This window comes from Carassius carassius, unplaced genomic scaffold, assembly GCF_963082965.1.
Source record: "Carassius carassius unplaced genomic scaffold, fCarCar2.1 SCAFFOLD_61, whole genome shotgun sequence".
NCBI lineage: Eukaryota > Metazoa > Chordata > Actinopteri > Cypriniformes > Cyprinidae > Carassius > Carassius carassius.
The window spans coordinates 1062501-1076983 of NW_026775074.1; the positions used below are offsets into that span (position 1 = coordinate 1062501).

The 14483-nt window shown below is 41.8% G+C and overlaps 1 protein-coding gene across 1 annotated transcript in view; it reads left to right on the forward strand.

Annotated features, from left to right (window-relative positions):
- Positions 1-14483, forward strand: part of samhd1 (SAM domain and HD domain 1) — a 58086-nt gene that overhangs the window by 31837 nt on the left and 11766 nt on the right. Inside the window, exons 10-15 of the mRNA XM_059547132.1 lie at positions 2207-2298; positions 2387-2502; positions 3827-3966; positions 4220-4309; positions 7129-7233; positions 7622-7759. Of these exons, the coding sequence (XP_059403115.1) occupies positions 2207-2298; positions 2387-2502; positions 3827-3966; positions 4220-4309; positions 7129-7233; positions 7622-7759 (681 nt within the window). The remainder of the gene's footprint in view (positions 1-2206; positions 2299-2386; positions 2503-3826; positions 3967-4219; positions 4310-7128; positions 7234-7621; positions 7760-14483) is intronic.

Below are 14483 nucleotides of genomic sequence, written 5' to 3' on the forward strand. Positions count from 1 at the left end.
ACGGTCGGCAGAGCCTGCTGTGTTTTGTTGATGACTGTGAGGCTGAAGGGTTGTCATGTCCATCATTAGACTCGTTTGAGTGGAGAAGAATCTGCACAGAGATGCATGAAAAGTGTCCACCTTGATCTGATGTCACGCTGACGGATGGCACAGAGTCGAGTGAAGCTGTGCTGACCAGAAGCATGATGGGAAATGCTCATTAGTGTAAACTGCCGTGATGTTGCGTTCTCTTCTAGAATAGTTTATTTTTGATCTGATATCATATGATTGTGTGTTTAAATTGTGTGAATATTCCCAAACACTACGAATGTGTGATATATGTGATTGTTGACATTACTCAGTCACCTTTATTTCTGTACCGCTTTATTCAAAACTGATTGTGTCAAAGCAGCTTCACAGTGTTAAACAGGAAGACAGTTTGTCAATAATACAAGAGGACAATAACAAAGAGTCATTTTTCTAGATAAAGTCAGATCATTGTTGATTCAGTGATGTCATCATCCAGTTCAGCTCTCTTCCAATAGTGTCTGTGCAATCAGTCAAGCGTCCTCAACTAAACAAGAAAGAGTCATCATTCAGTTCAGTTAAATAGTGTCTGTGCATTTATTTGCAATCAAGTCAACGATATCGCTGTAGATGAAGTGTCCCCAACTAAGCAAGCCAGAGGCGACAGCGGCAAGGAACCGAAACTCCATCGGTGCCAGAATGGAGAAAAAAAACCTTGGGAGAAACCAGGCTCAGTTGGGGGGCCAGTTCTCCTCTGACCAGACGAAACCAGTAGTTCAATTCCAGCCTGCAGCAAAGTCAGATTGTGCAGAAGACTGGACTAAATGGTGTCTCTTTCCATAGCGATGACTCTTTACTTCAGTGTCTGCTCGGTGTTCTGTAGCGCAGCTGCCGAGCATCCCAGGAAAACAGCAGCTAGCATTCAGACAACAGAAAGCACAATATGCCTTTTTTCTTGTTTGCTGAATGGTTGTGGTTGGTTTGAAGGCCAAGTTTCTGAAGAGTTTATCACTCATAGTATAATTTATAAGCACATGGCTTTTTTACTACTTGGGAAACATGAAAATGATAATGATATATTCAACTCCAGCCAAATCAAATATCTCATGTGGCATTCAATGACATTTTTAAAATTATATATGGGCTAATATAGGTGAAAGTGCTTATGCTTCTCAGTAAAATAAATTAATCTTCATAATGAACGTTAAAGTAATGACTTGTAAATTTGCCAGCACTCATTGCTATTCTTGTCGTGGTTAAAGTTTTTTTTGCAGCATTGCAACAGTTAGATATATTTCAGATAAGAACCCAGTGCCAGTCATGATGAGGTTAATGAGCAGACGTCAGACAAGGGTGTGTGTGAGTCCTCTCTCCTGAGCACTGAAGGGTGCACATGAATTCAGTCGTAGAAAAATAGAGGACACTGAATTAAATTACTTTTGATCAAACTTTGGTAATTGCCTTAATTAAAAAAACTGAGAAGATGATCTATGTTTGATAAAAAATCAGCTATCAGTTTCAGCCAGTGATTTATTGTCATGTGTGTTATATATTAGCTCGGGCTAATAATGACAACAGTATGAGGTGTATTGTCAGTGCATTTGCGGTGTAGTTTATTTTGCAGTAGCACATTACTACTAAAACCTTAGGACTCTCAGCCCCAGCCAGTTATTTTCTCACTCAATCATGTTTCTCTGTCACACTCTTCATCACTCAGTAAACCTTGACTTGCTTAGTTGGAGTTTAAATTGAGTAATAATTATCAAAAGCGCTGACTCAATCGTCTGAGAATAAAACCTGAACTGAACTGAGCTGAATAATGAGCCTGTTGTGTTTTTAGATCTGAATTAGGATTGACAGACATGAAGTTTCACGATATACAGACTGTGCATGCATCAAACATAGAGCGTTGACAGAAACAGTCGAATATGTACACCGTATGTGAAAACTCAACACAGAGCCACAGCGTATGGCGCAGAACAACCATTCAATACAACTCATTGTAATGTTAATCCAGGATATTAGAAAAATAAAGGAGTGCATGACCTTCGGTGGCTCGACAGTTTCTCTGTAAAGCCAACATTTCTAAAGCTTTTATTTTTGAGCAGGTTTGTTCAGGTTCAGAGGGGTTTTTGTATCAGTCAGAATTTCAAAGAAATAAAAAGCCTTTCTAATTTTGCTATTTTTTTTATGTTTTCAGGAAGTTGGCAATCTCTATGACATGTTCCACACTCGTAACTGCCTCCATCGCCGGGCGTATCAGCACAAAGTGGGCAACATCATCGAGACCATGTGTGTATTAGCCTCATTTAACAGCACATTGTCATGCTTGCAGCTTTCAGCCGGACTGAAGTGTTCTGTCGTGGTTGTCTTGAATCAGGATTACGGAGGCTTTCGTAAAAGCTGATCCTCATATTCAGATCCAGGGCTCTGCTGGGAGGATCTTCAGCATCTCTTCAGCTATAGAAGACATGGAGGCCTACACCAAACTCACAGGTGTGTCCCGGTCCTGAATCCTGCGCTTCCTCCCCAGCTGAGTTTAGGCTCATTTAGCTGCATTCATCTGGCAGGCATCGTCCTGCATCAGTCTAACAGTAGTTTTAACATGTTATTTTCCTCCAAAGGTGATTAATTGATTGCTGTGTTAAATAAACAGCCATAATTGGTGTGTTTGTTAATCTGCTGGCTGAACCCCACAACTTCAGGTTTCATTATCATCTTTGTGCTTAGTTTTGACCAAAATGCTATTTTCTTATTTATGCTGCTCTCTTGCAAATTTGCTGAAATAAAATTTAGCAATTTCAAAAAACAAAAAAATAATCAGATCAAATATTTGAAGCGAAGAGATGCTGAAGGATGATTGTAGAAAATCCTATTTATATGACATCATTTATTGATGCACATTCAGTAAAGACTCGTTGACTGTTTATGTTTGGACATGATTTAGTGTGTATTTGAATGTTGATAGCATTGAAATGCTGTCTGTGCTTGTGAGGGTCATTATGAGCGCCACAGTAAGGCCTTTTGCATGGATTAATGCACTTATAAACTCTTTTTAGCAGCATGCTTTCGTGCTCTGACATGTCAAAGTGTTAGTGCTGTGCTATGTGAATATATTCACACACCAGTCCTTTATTACAGGATTAGAAAGCATAATGGCTAAAGGGGCGGTCACACTAGCCTTTGAACGTGCGAAATTATTTCGGACGCCGCTGCAAATATGGGCGGGAGCAAGATAAAACGGTTTCCCCTCAGTTATCACAACATGGGTTAATCTGTGCTTGTACTGTGTCTTTTGTGACGGCGTCGAAAGCGTCTTATTATATTGTTCTCTCTGTCTCTCTCTCTCTCTATATATATATACACACTAAACAATAAAAAAATTATAGAACGTGTCCTCATTCAAATGTACCATCTGTTCCTGTTTCCATGGACACTGCGAACCATGCAGCTTCATTTTTTTAAATCTTTTAAATATGTATTATATTAAATAGGATGCTGCGCTACGGCTAAAATTAGCACTTCCATAATTTTTTAATTTCTGTACAGAGAGGTCACGCAGTGATGTATCGATCATCTACTGGTCACACGACTTCACGTGATGCGAATTCGCAGGTCAGAGTTCACCAAACTTGAACTTTCGAACGCAGCGAAATGTGAAAATTTTCGCATGAGCCTGCGTTTCCGGTCTGACGCATTTGCATGCGTGTGAATGGAAGTCAATGGAACGAAAAGTGCAGTGTGACCGCCCCTTAAATGTTACACCCTGGTATTCTGATGAAATGAGGTATATAAGATCAGGGATTGTGTCCTGTTTCAGACCACATCTTTGAGCTGATTCTGTACTCGTCTGCGCCGGAGCTGTCTGAGGCACGAGCCATCCTAAACAACATCGTCTGCAGACGACTGTACAAGTGTGTGGGTCAGACCACAGCCGAGACGCTCGTGGACGCCTCACAGGTCAACCACAAATAATAAAGCTGACTTTCAGTGGATGCGCATAAATGATGAGAGCACTTTAAAAGTGTCCTCGTTTGTTTTGAAGATGAACAAAAGAATGAACTGTTCATGACCCTTTGTAAGAGAAAGGTCTTGGAAAATATCAATGTTGTCTTTATAAAAAGATTCAGCTGAGGTAGATTCAGCTGATAAAGGAGCAAAGTGACTGAGTTGTTGATTAGATAACTGGGATAACTTCTCTGATCTCTTGCAGGAGAAGCTGCTTGACTGGGCAAAGGAAGTCGCTGGTTCAAAGCCCAGTGGCACAGATGCCAACCTGACTGCGGAGGACTTTGTAGTTAGTGTACGTTCAGATTTAACTGCTACAAGTTGTCAGATCCCAACACACCTCACTACCATAATAGTCAGAGCTGCTTCTGCTTACAGATGATACATAACCAGGCAGTCAGATGACATGGAAAACTGACACTTCCCATGAATTTCAACCCAACAGCTCAGATTATAAACCATTATTATAAGCTTTCTGTTGTAAAGGCAAGCAGACATTTTTGAATACTGATTTTTATTTTAAATGTACGTGATTTAAATGGTTCATGAAATGGACTTTTGGAATGGCAGGATGTGAAATCGCCCATTTATCAGTTAACATGAGCTTACAAAAATGTGTGTAATTAAAGGATCAGCCAAGTACTGTTCAAAGGGTCTGATTTAGCTTTTCCACTTTCAACTTTAGTCTGTAATGTTGCTGTTTGAGCATAACAAAGATCTGCAAATGTACAAATCTTCAAGTCCACTTCAAACCCAGATATTTTATTTAACAGAAAAAAACTTTTCAACAACTATAATGAATGACTCATTTGGACTACAATGCATGTTTTCTTGGATTTCTGAGACCAATCACAGCACACACTGGCCCCGCTGACCAATCACAGCACACACTGGCCCCGCTGACCAATCACAGCACACACTGGCCCCGCTGACCAATCACAGCAGATACTGGCCTAGCTGACCAATCACAGCACATACTGGCCCCGCTGACCAATCACAGCACACACTGGCCCCGCTGACCAATCACAGCACATACTGGCCCCGCTGACCAATCACAGCACACACTGGCCCCGCTGACCAATCACAGCACACACTGGCCCCGCTGACCAATCACAGCACACACTGGCCCCGCTGACCAATCACAGCACACACTGGCCCCACTAGCCAATCACAGCACACACTGGCCCCGCTGACCAATCACAGCACACACTGGCCCCGCTGAACAATCACAGCACACACTGGCCCCGCTGAACAATCACAGCACACACTGGCCCCGCTGACCAATCACAGCACATACTGGCCCCGCTGACCAATCACAGCACACACACTAACCAATCACAGCACACATTGGCCCAGCTGACCAATCACAGCACACACTGGCCCCGCAAACCAATCACAGCTCACATTGGCCCAGCTGACCAATCACAGCACACACTGGCCCCGCACACACTGGCCCCGCTGACCAATCACAGCACACACTGGCCCTGCACACACTGGCCCCGCTAACCAATCACAGCACACACTGGCCCAGCTGACCAATCACAGCACATACTGGCCTGCTGACCAATCACAGCACACACTGGCCCCGCTGACCAATCACAGCACATACTGGCCCCGCTGACCAATCACAGCACACACTGGCCCAGCTGACCAATCACAGCACATACTGGCCCCGCTGACCAATCACAGCACACACTGGCCCCGCTGACCAATCACAGCACATACTGGCCCCGCTGACCAATCACAGCACACACTGGCCCAGCTGACCAATCACAGCACATACTGGCCCCGCTAACCAATCACAGCAGATACTGGCCCCGCTGACCAATCACAGCACACACTGGCCCTGCACACACTGGCCCCGCTGACCAATCACAGCACACACTGGCCCTGCACACACTGGCCCAGCTGACCAATCACAGCACACACTGGCCCCGCTGACCAATCACAGCACATACTGGCCCCGCTGACCAATCACAGCACACACTGGCCCAGCTGACCAATCACAGCACATACTGGCCCCGCTAACCAATCACAGCAGATACTGGCCCCGCTGACCAATCACAGCACACACTGGCCCTGCACACACTGGCCCCGCTGACCAATCACAGCACACACTGGCCCCGCTGACCAATCACAGCAGATACTGGCCCCGCTGACCAATCACAGCACACACTGGCCCTGCACACACTGGCCCCGCTGACCAATCACAGCACACACTGGCCCTGCACACACTGGCCCCGCTGACCAATCACAGCACACACTGGCCCTGCACACACTGGCCCCGCTGACCAATCACAGCACACACTGGCCCTGCACACACTGGCCCCGCTGACCAATCACAGCACACACTGGCCCCGCTAACCAATCACAGCACACAATGGCCCTGCACACACTGGCCCCGCTGACCAATCACAGCACACACTGGCCCTGCACACACTGGCCCCGCTGACCAATCACAGCACACACTGGCCCCGCTGACCAATCACAGCACACACTGGCCCAGCTGACCAATCACAGCACACACTGGCCCAGCTGACCAATCACAGCACATACTGGCCCCGCTGACCAATCACAGCAGATACTGGCCCCGCTGACCAATCACAGCACACACTGGCCCTGCACACACTGGCCCAGCTGACCAATCACAGCACACACTGGCCCCGCTGACCAATCACAGCAGATACTGGCCCCGCTGACCAATCACAGCACACACTGGCCCTGCACACACTGGCCCCGCTGACCAATCACAGCACACACTGGCCCTGCACACACTGGCCCCGCTGACCAATCACAGCACACACTGGCCCTGCACACACTGGCCCCGCTGACCAATCACAGCACACACTGGCCCTGCACAAACTGGCCCCGCTGACCAATCACAGCACACACTGGCCCCGCTGACCAATCACAGCACATTTCGTATTTTAGAAGGCAGGCCTTCATTTGATGCAGGAACCATTAGAGCTGTTCATGCCAAAATAATGTGTTTTTCGATCAACCTAGTCTGAGACCCTGTTCTAGTACACCCCCAAAACAAAATAAAGTCTTTGTAAAAGACCATCAAAGATAATTCTGCTTATATTTTGTAAAGTGTCCTCTTTCATTTTCTAGGTCATTCACATGGATTATGGAATGAAAGAGAAAAACCCCATCAACAATGTTCACTTTTACTGCAAGAAAGATCCCACCAAAGCCATCAAGATCCGCAAAAAACAGGTACATTCCAGAAGATGAACCTAGATTGCGACTATCAGCCATCAGCCAGCAATGTCCTGTCACTTCAACCCCACCTCCAAAGAAAAGGCAACATAGGCCAGGACAAATGAAAGAGTTTGTAGGTTATAGGCCAATAAAATCCAAGTAAAATAAAATCCAAATATCATGATAGAAGCTTTAGCAATTATCGCAACAGGAAAAGTTGATACCGTCATAAGACCCCACCCCCCCACCATATAGACAAATGCCTAAGATGTTGATTATGGATTTATTTCCCTATTGGTGGAAGTAGTATGTATGTTTAGATTTGTATTGATTCTAATCCAAAAGAATATATGCTCCAGCCAAACTCCGAGCCTGTGTTCCTGATGTCTGTGTGGTGTAACAGGTGTCCAAACTGCTGCCAGAGTGCTTCGCTGAGCAGCTGATCAGGGTTTACTGTAAGAAGTCAGATGACAAGAGCTTAGAAGCTGCTAAGAAGTATTTTGTCCAGTGGTGCATGGACAGGAACTTCACCAAACCTCAGGCAAGACTTTTCATTTGCAATTTTGTAATAATTTAAATTTCAGTGTTATTTTCAAACACACTTGGTACTTTGAGTAATGGATTTGTTTGATATATTTCAAACATTATTTTAAATTTTAGTAATTATGTTCATTTAAATTATCAATTTAGAATGAGCATAAACTACACAGACCGAGATCACAACCACAGTGTATTTATTGGAAAACAAGACGTGCTGATTGTGATGGAAGTTGTGATTTAATAGAAATAAATAAAAAGTGTTGGATTGACTGAGAAGTTTTGAAAAAGGTTGTGAACATATCTTGTTCAAATACTTGTGTATAATTAAAAGTTAAATAGATACTCCACCATAAAATGAAAATGGTCATCATTTACTCATCCTTGTGTTCTTTGAAAGTGGTATGACTTAAAATATTGTGTAAATGCATTAACCTGTTTTCGTTTGCAGTATCGAGGAAAAATTATTTGTTTTTCAGTTCTTGTAAATGTTGTTCCCTTTCAAGGGAACTTTGAACTGCGTCCTCTAGGGGCTGCTATTGGGAAACACCTCGTTGTGACCTGTGTCTAAAGCATATATTCAAAAAACACCAACAACAAGTTGTACAGTGACAGCTCATGACGTCACTACCGGTGCAACTATAGTATAAATAGGTGCAGAGAGAACACGTCTTCATTGACTGTTCTGTTTGAAGTGTTTAGGAGTGCATGTTTCTCGTAAGTTCACATGGCTCACATGCTGTGTGTGTGTGTGTGTGTGTGGTGAAGAGCAACTTGCAGGGCCTGATGGGAAATTTCTCCGTCAGTAATTTCCTTTTGTTTATATAGGAAATGTAAAGTGTGGCTCTGTCTGCAGTTTTTTGACAGATGGTTTATATTATGTCCTTCTCAGATAACCACATTATGCTGCACACAAAAAAAATCCATGTATGTATTTAATACGCTGGTGGTTGTGTGTCTTGGGAGTCTTCTTGATCATCAGCCCCCTGGCACGGCACTGCAAAATTTCCTGGATGTCCAGGCTTGGCTTATGCTTTCAGGCTCTCCTGTCTGGTACACGGTAGCTAGGTCACCCTGAGAGGCTTCCTGATCACCAGGGTATCCCCTCTTGTGGAGGCATCAAGCGGGAGGTATAGTGTCGTTTTTCCACCAAAATTACCTGGAACAATTGTACCAGGAACTTTTTTACAGGGCCAATTATCCCCCCAGACCTGTTGCTTTCTGCATTTCCACCACAGTCAAAAGTACTGTCAAGATTAGGCAAATAGTCTGGTGACGTAGGTCTGCCCACATCTCTCAATACAAAGTATCATCCTCGGTAGTTCGACTCAGGAGTGTGATCTCCCATGGACGGGACAACGCAAGACTTGTAATTCTGCAAACAGCAGCGTAACATTTCTTGATAACGTCAGTCAGCATGCCTTGGCTAATGCAACCTTCTTCAACACCACTGCCTCTTTTCATTTTTATTTAAACATCAAGGTAGTTCAAGGAAATGTGTAGGCCTATATAGCCTACATTACAATAATTTTTATTTTCATTTTAACTTATTAATAGATTAATTGAATAAAGACCAAAGATTACCTGTTAGATTTACCCAAATTAAATTATATTTTATGTTTAGCCACTAAAGAGACATCAGAGCCAGTGGCAAATGTCAGAAGGACTAGCCGAGTCGAGACTGCTCTCGTGGGTAAATATGATCACTGATCTCTCGCTGATCGTCTCCGAAATCAGCCAAACACATTTTTAAATAGGCGCTGTCTTTAGAAATAAACTGTATTAGTTTTAAACAACTACATTATCACCTGAAATACTTTTAAAACTACATTTCATGATACAAAATTTTCCAAATAAATGGTGGTTGAAATCAAAATGCTGCGTGAACTTAACCAATCAGGATGTTTAGCGCCCAAGTCCCGCCCCCAAAAGTCCTGTACCTTTGAAAAAGTACTACCTCGCCAGCAGGGACTTACTGAGGGGCAATTTTTTACCCAGAACATTATTTAGTTCCTGGGTAAAGATCCAGCGGTGGAAACGCAGCTTATGTGGCGTTTGCGAGAACCTTCTTGTCAAGGCTGTCTCAGACAGTGCTCCCCTTTTCTCAAAGGGTTGTATTTAAGCTTGCCTCTCCCTTTTGACTCAGTACTTCTGGGTATCTATGAGCAGATGATTGGGAGCTCTTAAACCCATGCTATGGTAAGTTCACACGCTAAGCTTTGTGCACTTTCTGAAATCCACATGGTGGTTAGTGTGCACGCTGAGCACTTTGCTCAATTTCTGAAATCCACAAAGTGGTAAGTGTGCACATTTAAGAAATCCTGTATGGTAAGGGTTATGCATTATTAGACTGGTTCTCTTTCTCTGAGTTGGCTTAGAGCAGTATCTCTGAGCAGTATCAGGGGAACTAGGCCCTTCCTCTGCCTCCCTGATGCGCTGATGAGTTTTTTGGCTAAGCTTGCAGTACACTCGTTAGTGTGTAATGCTCCCTCAGCCAGGTAACTTACTACTAGCCATTCCAGCATTTGAACATGCTGTAGGTCGAGCCCCCCTCTCTACTGAGAGCTGGATGTGTTGCTTCCTCAGCTAGGTATTTTACTGCTAGCCATTACAGTATTATACCATAGATCGAGTTAATGTCTTCTCAAAAATATTGTTCTTGGGATGCACCATTTCCAACTATGGGCTACTCTTTCAGAGTTCCATGCGAGCCCCTTAGAATGGTTTCTCTAAAATCCATGTTATGGTTAGTTTGCATATGTTGTCTTTGTACACTTTCTAAAATTCACACTGTGGTAAGTTTGCATGCTTGTACTTTGCTGTCTTTCTAAAATTGTGTATGGTAAGGGCTACGCATGGCAGCTTCGTTCCCTTTCTTGGGTTGGCTAAAGGCCCGGTTCCACCTTGGATACCACTCCACCTATGTATCCTCAGGATACTTACTTTAACAGGGTGTTGCTACTAGGGATCTGTTGAGACAGTTCCTTCAGCAAGCTCAAGCAGAGCAAGCGGTAGCCTCTGTGTGACAGGCAAGACTTAGTATGATGCTAGGCTCTTGGTCATAGCCAGCACCCCGCAGCTGAAAGTGCCCTACCTAAATTAAAATTGTAACAGTTCCTTATTTCACTGTGTAACACACAAAATTTGGGAGTCTTTGGAAAGAAAACCGCTTTACTTTTTATCAATCAGATTTGATAATGCTCAAAAATATTAAAAGTTATAGACACTGAAGTGCCTTGAATTTTTTTTTTTTTTTACCACACTAAAATTTTATTTTTTTTGATATAAAAATACATGAAATGAGTCCTGGAGCAATCTAGAAAAGTAATGGGTTGAAAGCCACATGTCTCTTGAGTTTCTATTTCAAATCTGAATAAGATATCATGAAAAATGAGATTCCTCCAACCATTTTATGGTCTACACGCCCCACCCCCCAAATATAAGAAAATATATTTCCCAATAGTATTGAAGGCTTCTACAAACTATTTAGTCAGTAAACATACCACTGCATAGTTTTTTAAATTATAAAACAATAGACATAAACTTATACGTAGCATCATATAAGTGATTTATTTGAGGACTAGGAAAAATACAATAAGAATAATTTGAGTAAGAAAAAAAAAAAGTTTAACTTTGTATGAGAATTACAGAACATCCTGAGATTGATAGAAATGCAGCATTTACAATTAATTCTGGTCATATAGTCAGTTATCACGTGCTGATGTCCTGATGGCCATTTAAAGAGATGGTAATCATATAAATGTGACTTAAAGTTAATAATCACACTGTATTCATATAGACAGTGTTCACATTAGGCGCGTTTCCACTGTCGAGCTTAAACCGGGCGTGCTAGTGCATCCCAGGGCCAGTCGCGTTTCCACTGTCACTTCCGGGGCTTGATCATGCCTCCTCAGGGCCAACGGCCAGGGTTTTTTGGCCCGACGAAAACCTTGGGCCAAAGCGGGTCAGCTGAGGCTAGAGGAGGGGTTCTGAACAAAGAGGAGTTTCTCTGAGTCTGGAGAGCATCAGCACTGCGGATCATTTCAGAGAGATAACAGCTTTAACAGCGGTATTAAAGACTTTTTAAAATAAGTTGATCTCAAAACTCACTTTCAGTCAGCAGAGAGTGTTTGAAATAACTTGATCCGATGTGGATTATAATCACTAAACAAGGCAGAAATATTTATAAGCGATGTAAAATACTATGCACGCTAAACATTAACGTTACCATAGTAAACATGGTAAATGCAACCACTTGGAGAAATCAGATGTATCTCTATCACAATTGTGTATTTATTTAGTAACATTTTATCTGTCGTCTTGTCTCGAGAGTTTAGCTCCACGTAGCATAGCCTATCATCAAAATATAATAATGATTTTTGTTCAGGAGCTTTTATAAAAATAGAGCGTCTGCGCTGCGGATCATTTCAGAAAGATAACAGCTTTAACACCAGCATTAAACACTTTTTTTAATAAGTCAAGCTCAAAACTCACTTTCACTCAGCAGCGAGTGTTTGAAATAACTTGATCCAATGTGGATTATAATCACCATACAATGCAGAAATATTTATAAGCGATGCAAAATACTATGCACGCTAAACATTAACATTACCATAGTAAACATGGTAAATATGACCGCTTGAAGAAATCAGATATCAGCTTCTTATTCTCTATCACAATCGTTTATTTATTAAGTAACTTATATTATCTGTCATAAGTCTCGTCTCAAGAGTTTAGCTCCACGTAGCCTATCATAAAAATATATTAATGTTTTATGTTCTACGTTATTTAAACAGACTCGACTGAATAAGCAGGCTATTTTTATAAGCGTTAAAAATAAATAAATAAAATAGAAATACATTTATTTCTGTGTGATTTAATTTTGAGTCCTGATAAATTAAATCAATATGATCAATGTATCACTTATTCTATAGTAAAACATCGATGCTTTTAAATTTGAATATATAACAAAGCATGCAAACAAATGGCCGCTTTTATCATGTTCGTTTTGTGATCACGCATGTTTCTTAGTTTTCTGATAACTTCTCTTTGTTGGTGAAATGATGAGGTTGCATGACGTTGTTCTGAGAGGCGTGTAAAGGGTGTGTTTTAGTGACGAGCAGCGGTGCTTCAGGCTCCACTGTGGAAACCCTGCGCTATTCTGGCCTCGGTGCTACTGGCCTGTTTTAAGCCCTGGCTTGCACTGGCCCGACAGTGGAAATGCGGCTGTTGATAGCAGTGATTACACAGAAATAGCGAGCTGATTTGTGCTCAAACCGATGGTAACCATGCAGATACAGGCACATTTAACATAAAACACACTCACACATATATAACAAAATGTTGAAAAATAAAAAAAATAGAAAAAGGCGATCGCTAAGTTTCACCTCCATCAGCCGACAGGTGCGTCAGAGCGCGCCACGACATCGCCGGAATTCAAATATACTATCTTCCACCTATCTTTTACTTTTTTTAGTGGATCATCTCATTCTGTTTGTGACACTGTATGCTACAAAACCTCGCTACAAAACTTCTTAACCAACACCCTAGTGTTGTCAAAAGACCCGGTACTTCGGTACCAAGTCGGTACTAAAAAATGTTAAATGTGACGGTACCAGGTTTCTTTAAGTACCGGTAGTACCGAGGTCCCGTTCAAACCCGGTTCAGCGCTATGATTTCCGCGAAGCAGAAAACGAGGACGGAATCTCAAAATCCAGTCATGAAAATGAAACTTACATTTTAATATGGACAGTCATGGAATTTGTCAAAGATAGCATAAATTAATCAAATCAAATCTCCATATGGACCAGTATCTGTAAATGTTAAGCTGCAAAAGTTGTTTGAAATATGAATCCGTGTTCTGCGCGTCTCTGTGTGAATGAATGAATGGCAGAGACGTGCGGGTTTGTTTACTACATAAACTGAAGCGCGTGACGCTTGCATTAATTTCAGCATCTGAGCTTCAGAGTTCTCTCTCCATCAAGCAATCTTTTCAGTTTCTCACACATGCAAAAGAGCGAGAGAGCGAGAGTCTTACCACGCTGAATCGACACGCTATATGTAAACTATTCTTTATTGTCTTTTCCTGTAATGGAGTTCATTTAGAATTATTCATATTCATTTTCGAACAAGCAGAAGACATACCGGTTTTCCGGTAGTGGGCGGAGCTAATGCGCAAATGGCAATTTCATTGGCTGGCGCTGATCTCTTACCGTCCCTCTTTTGATTTCAGCAAATCAGTTTGACCGAACGCAGACAACGTGATTAATATTCATGAACCCATCAGCTCATCAATTCATAGTGCATTGTATATACATTAGTATGATAGTAGAATTAGTAGTAGTATTATCTTTTAATAATAATTAATATGATCTATTACTATTTTTTTACAGAAACCCTCAATGACCAAAAATATCTTAAGCATCACCACCAGTCTTAAGTTCAGTTAAATGACAAATATGCATTCATTAGGCCTAAAAGTTAATTTTTATATAAAGGCATTGTGCTAGAAATATTACTATTATTTAGTAAAATATATGTGATACTGCTACTACTGCTGAAAAAATTTATAAAACTTTATTTTTTAAAGAAATAAATCACAATATTTCTTCCATGTTTTAATTTTAATAGCAAATCCCCTTTATATACCAAAAATAAAATGTTTAAATTTCATAAATTAAAATACAAATTAAATTTGGGTGAAACACAATTGTAAATAAGTATAAAGA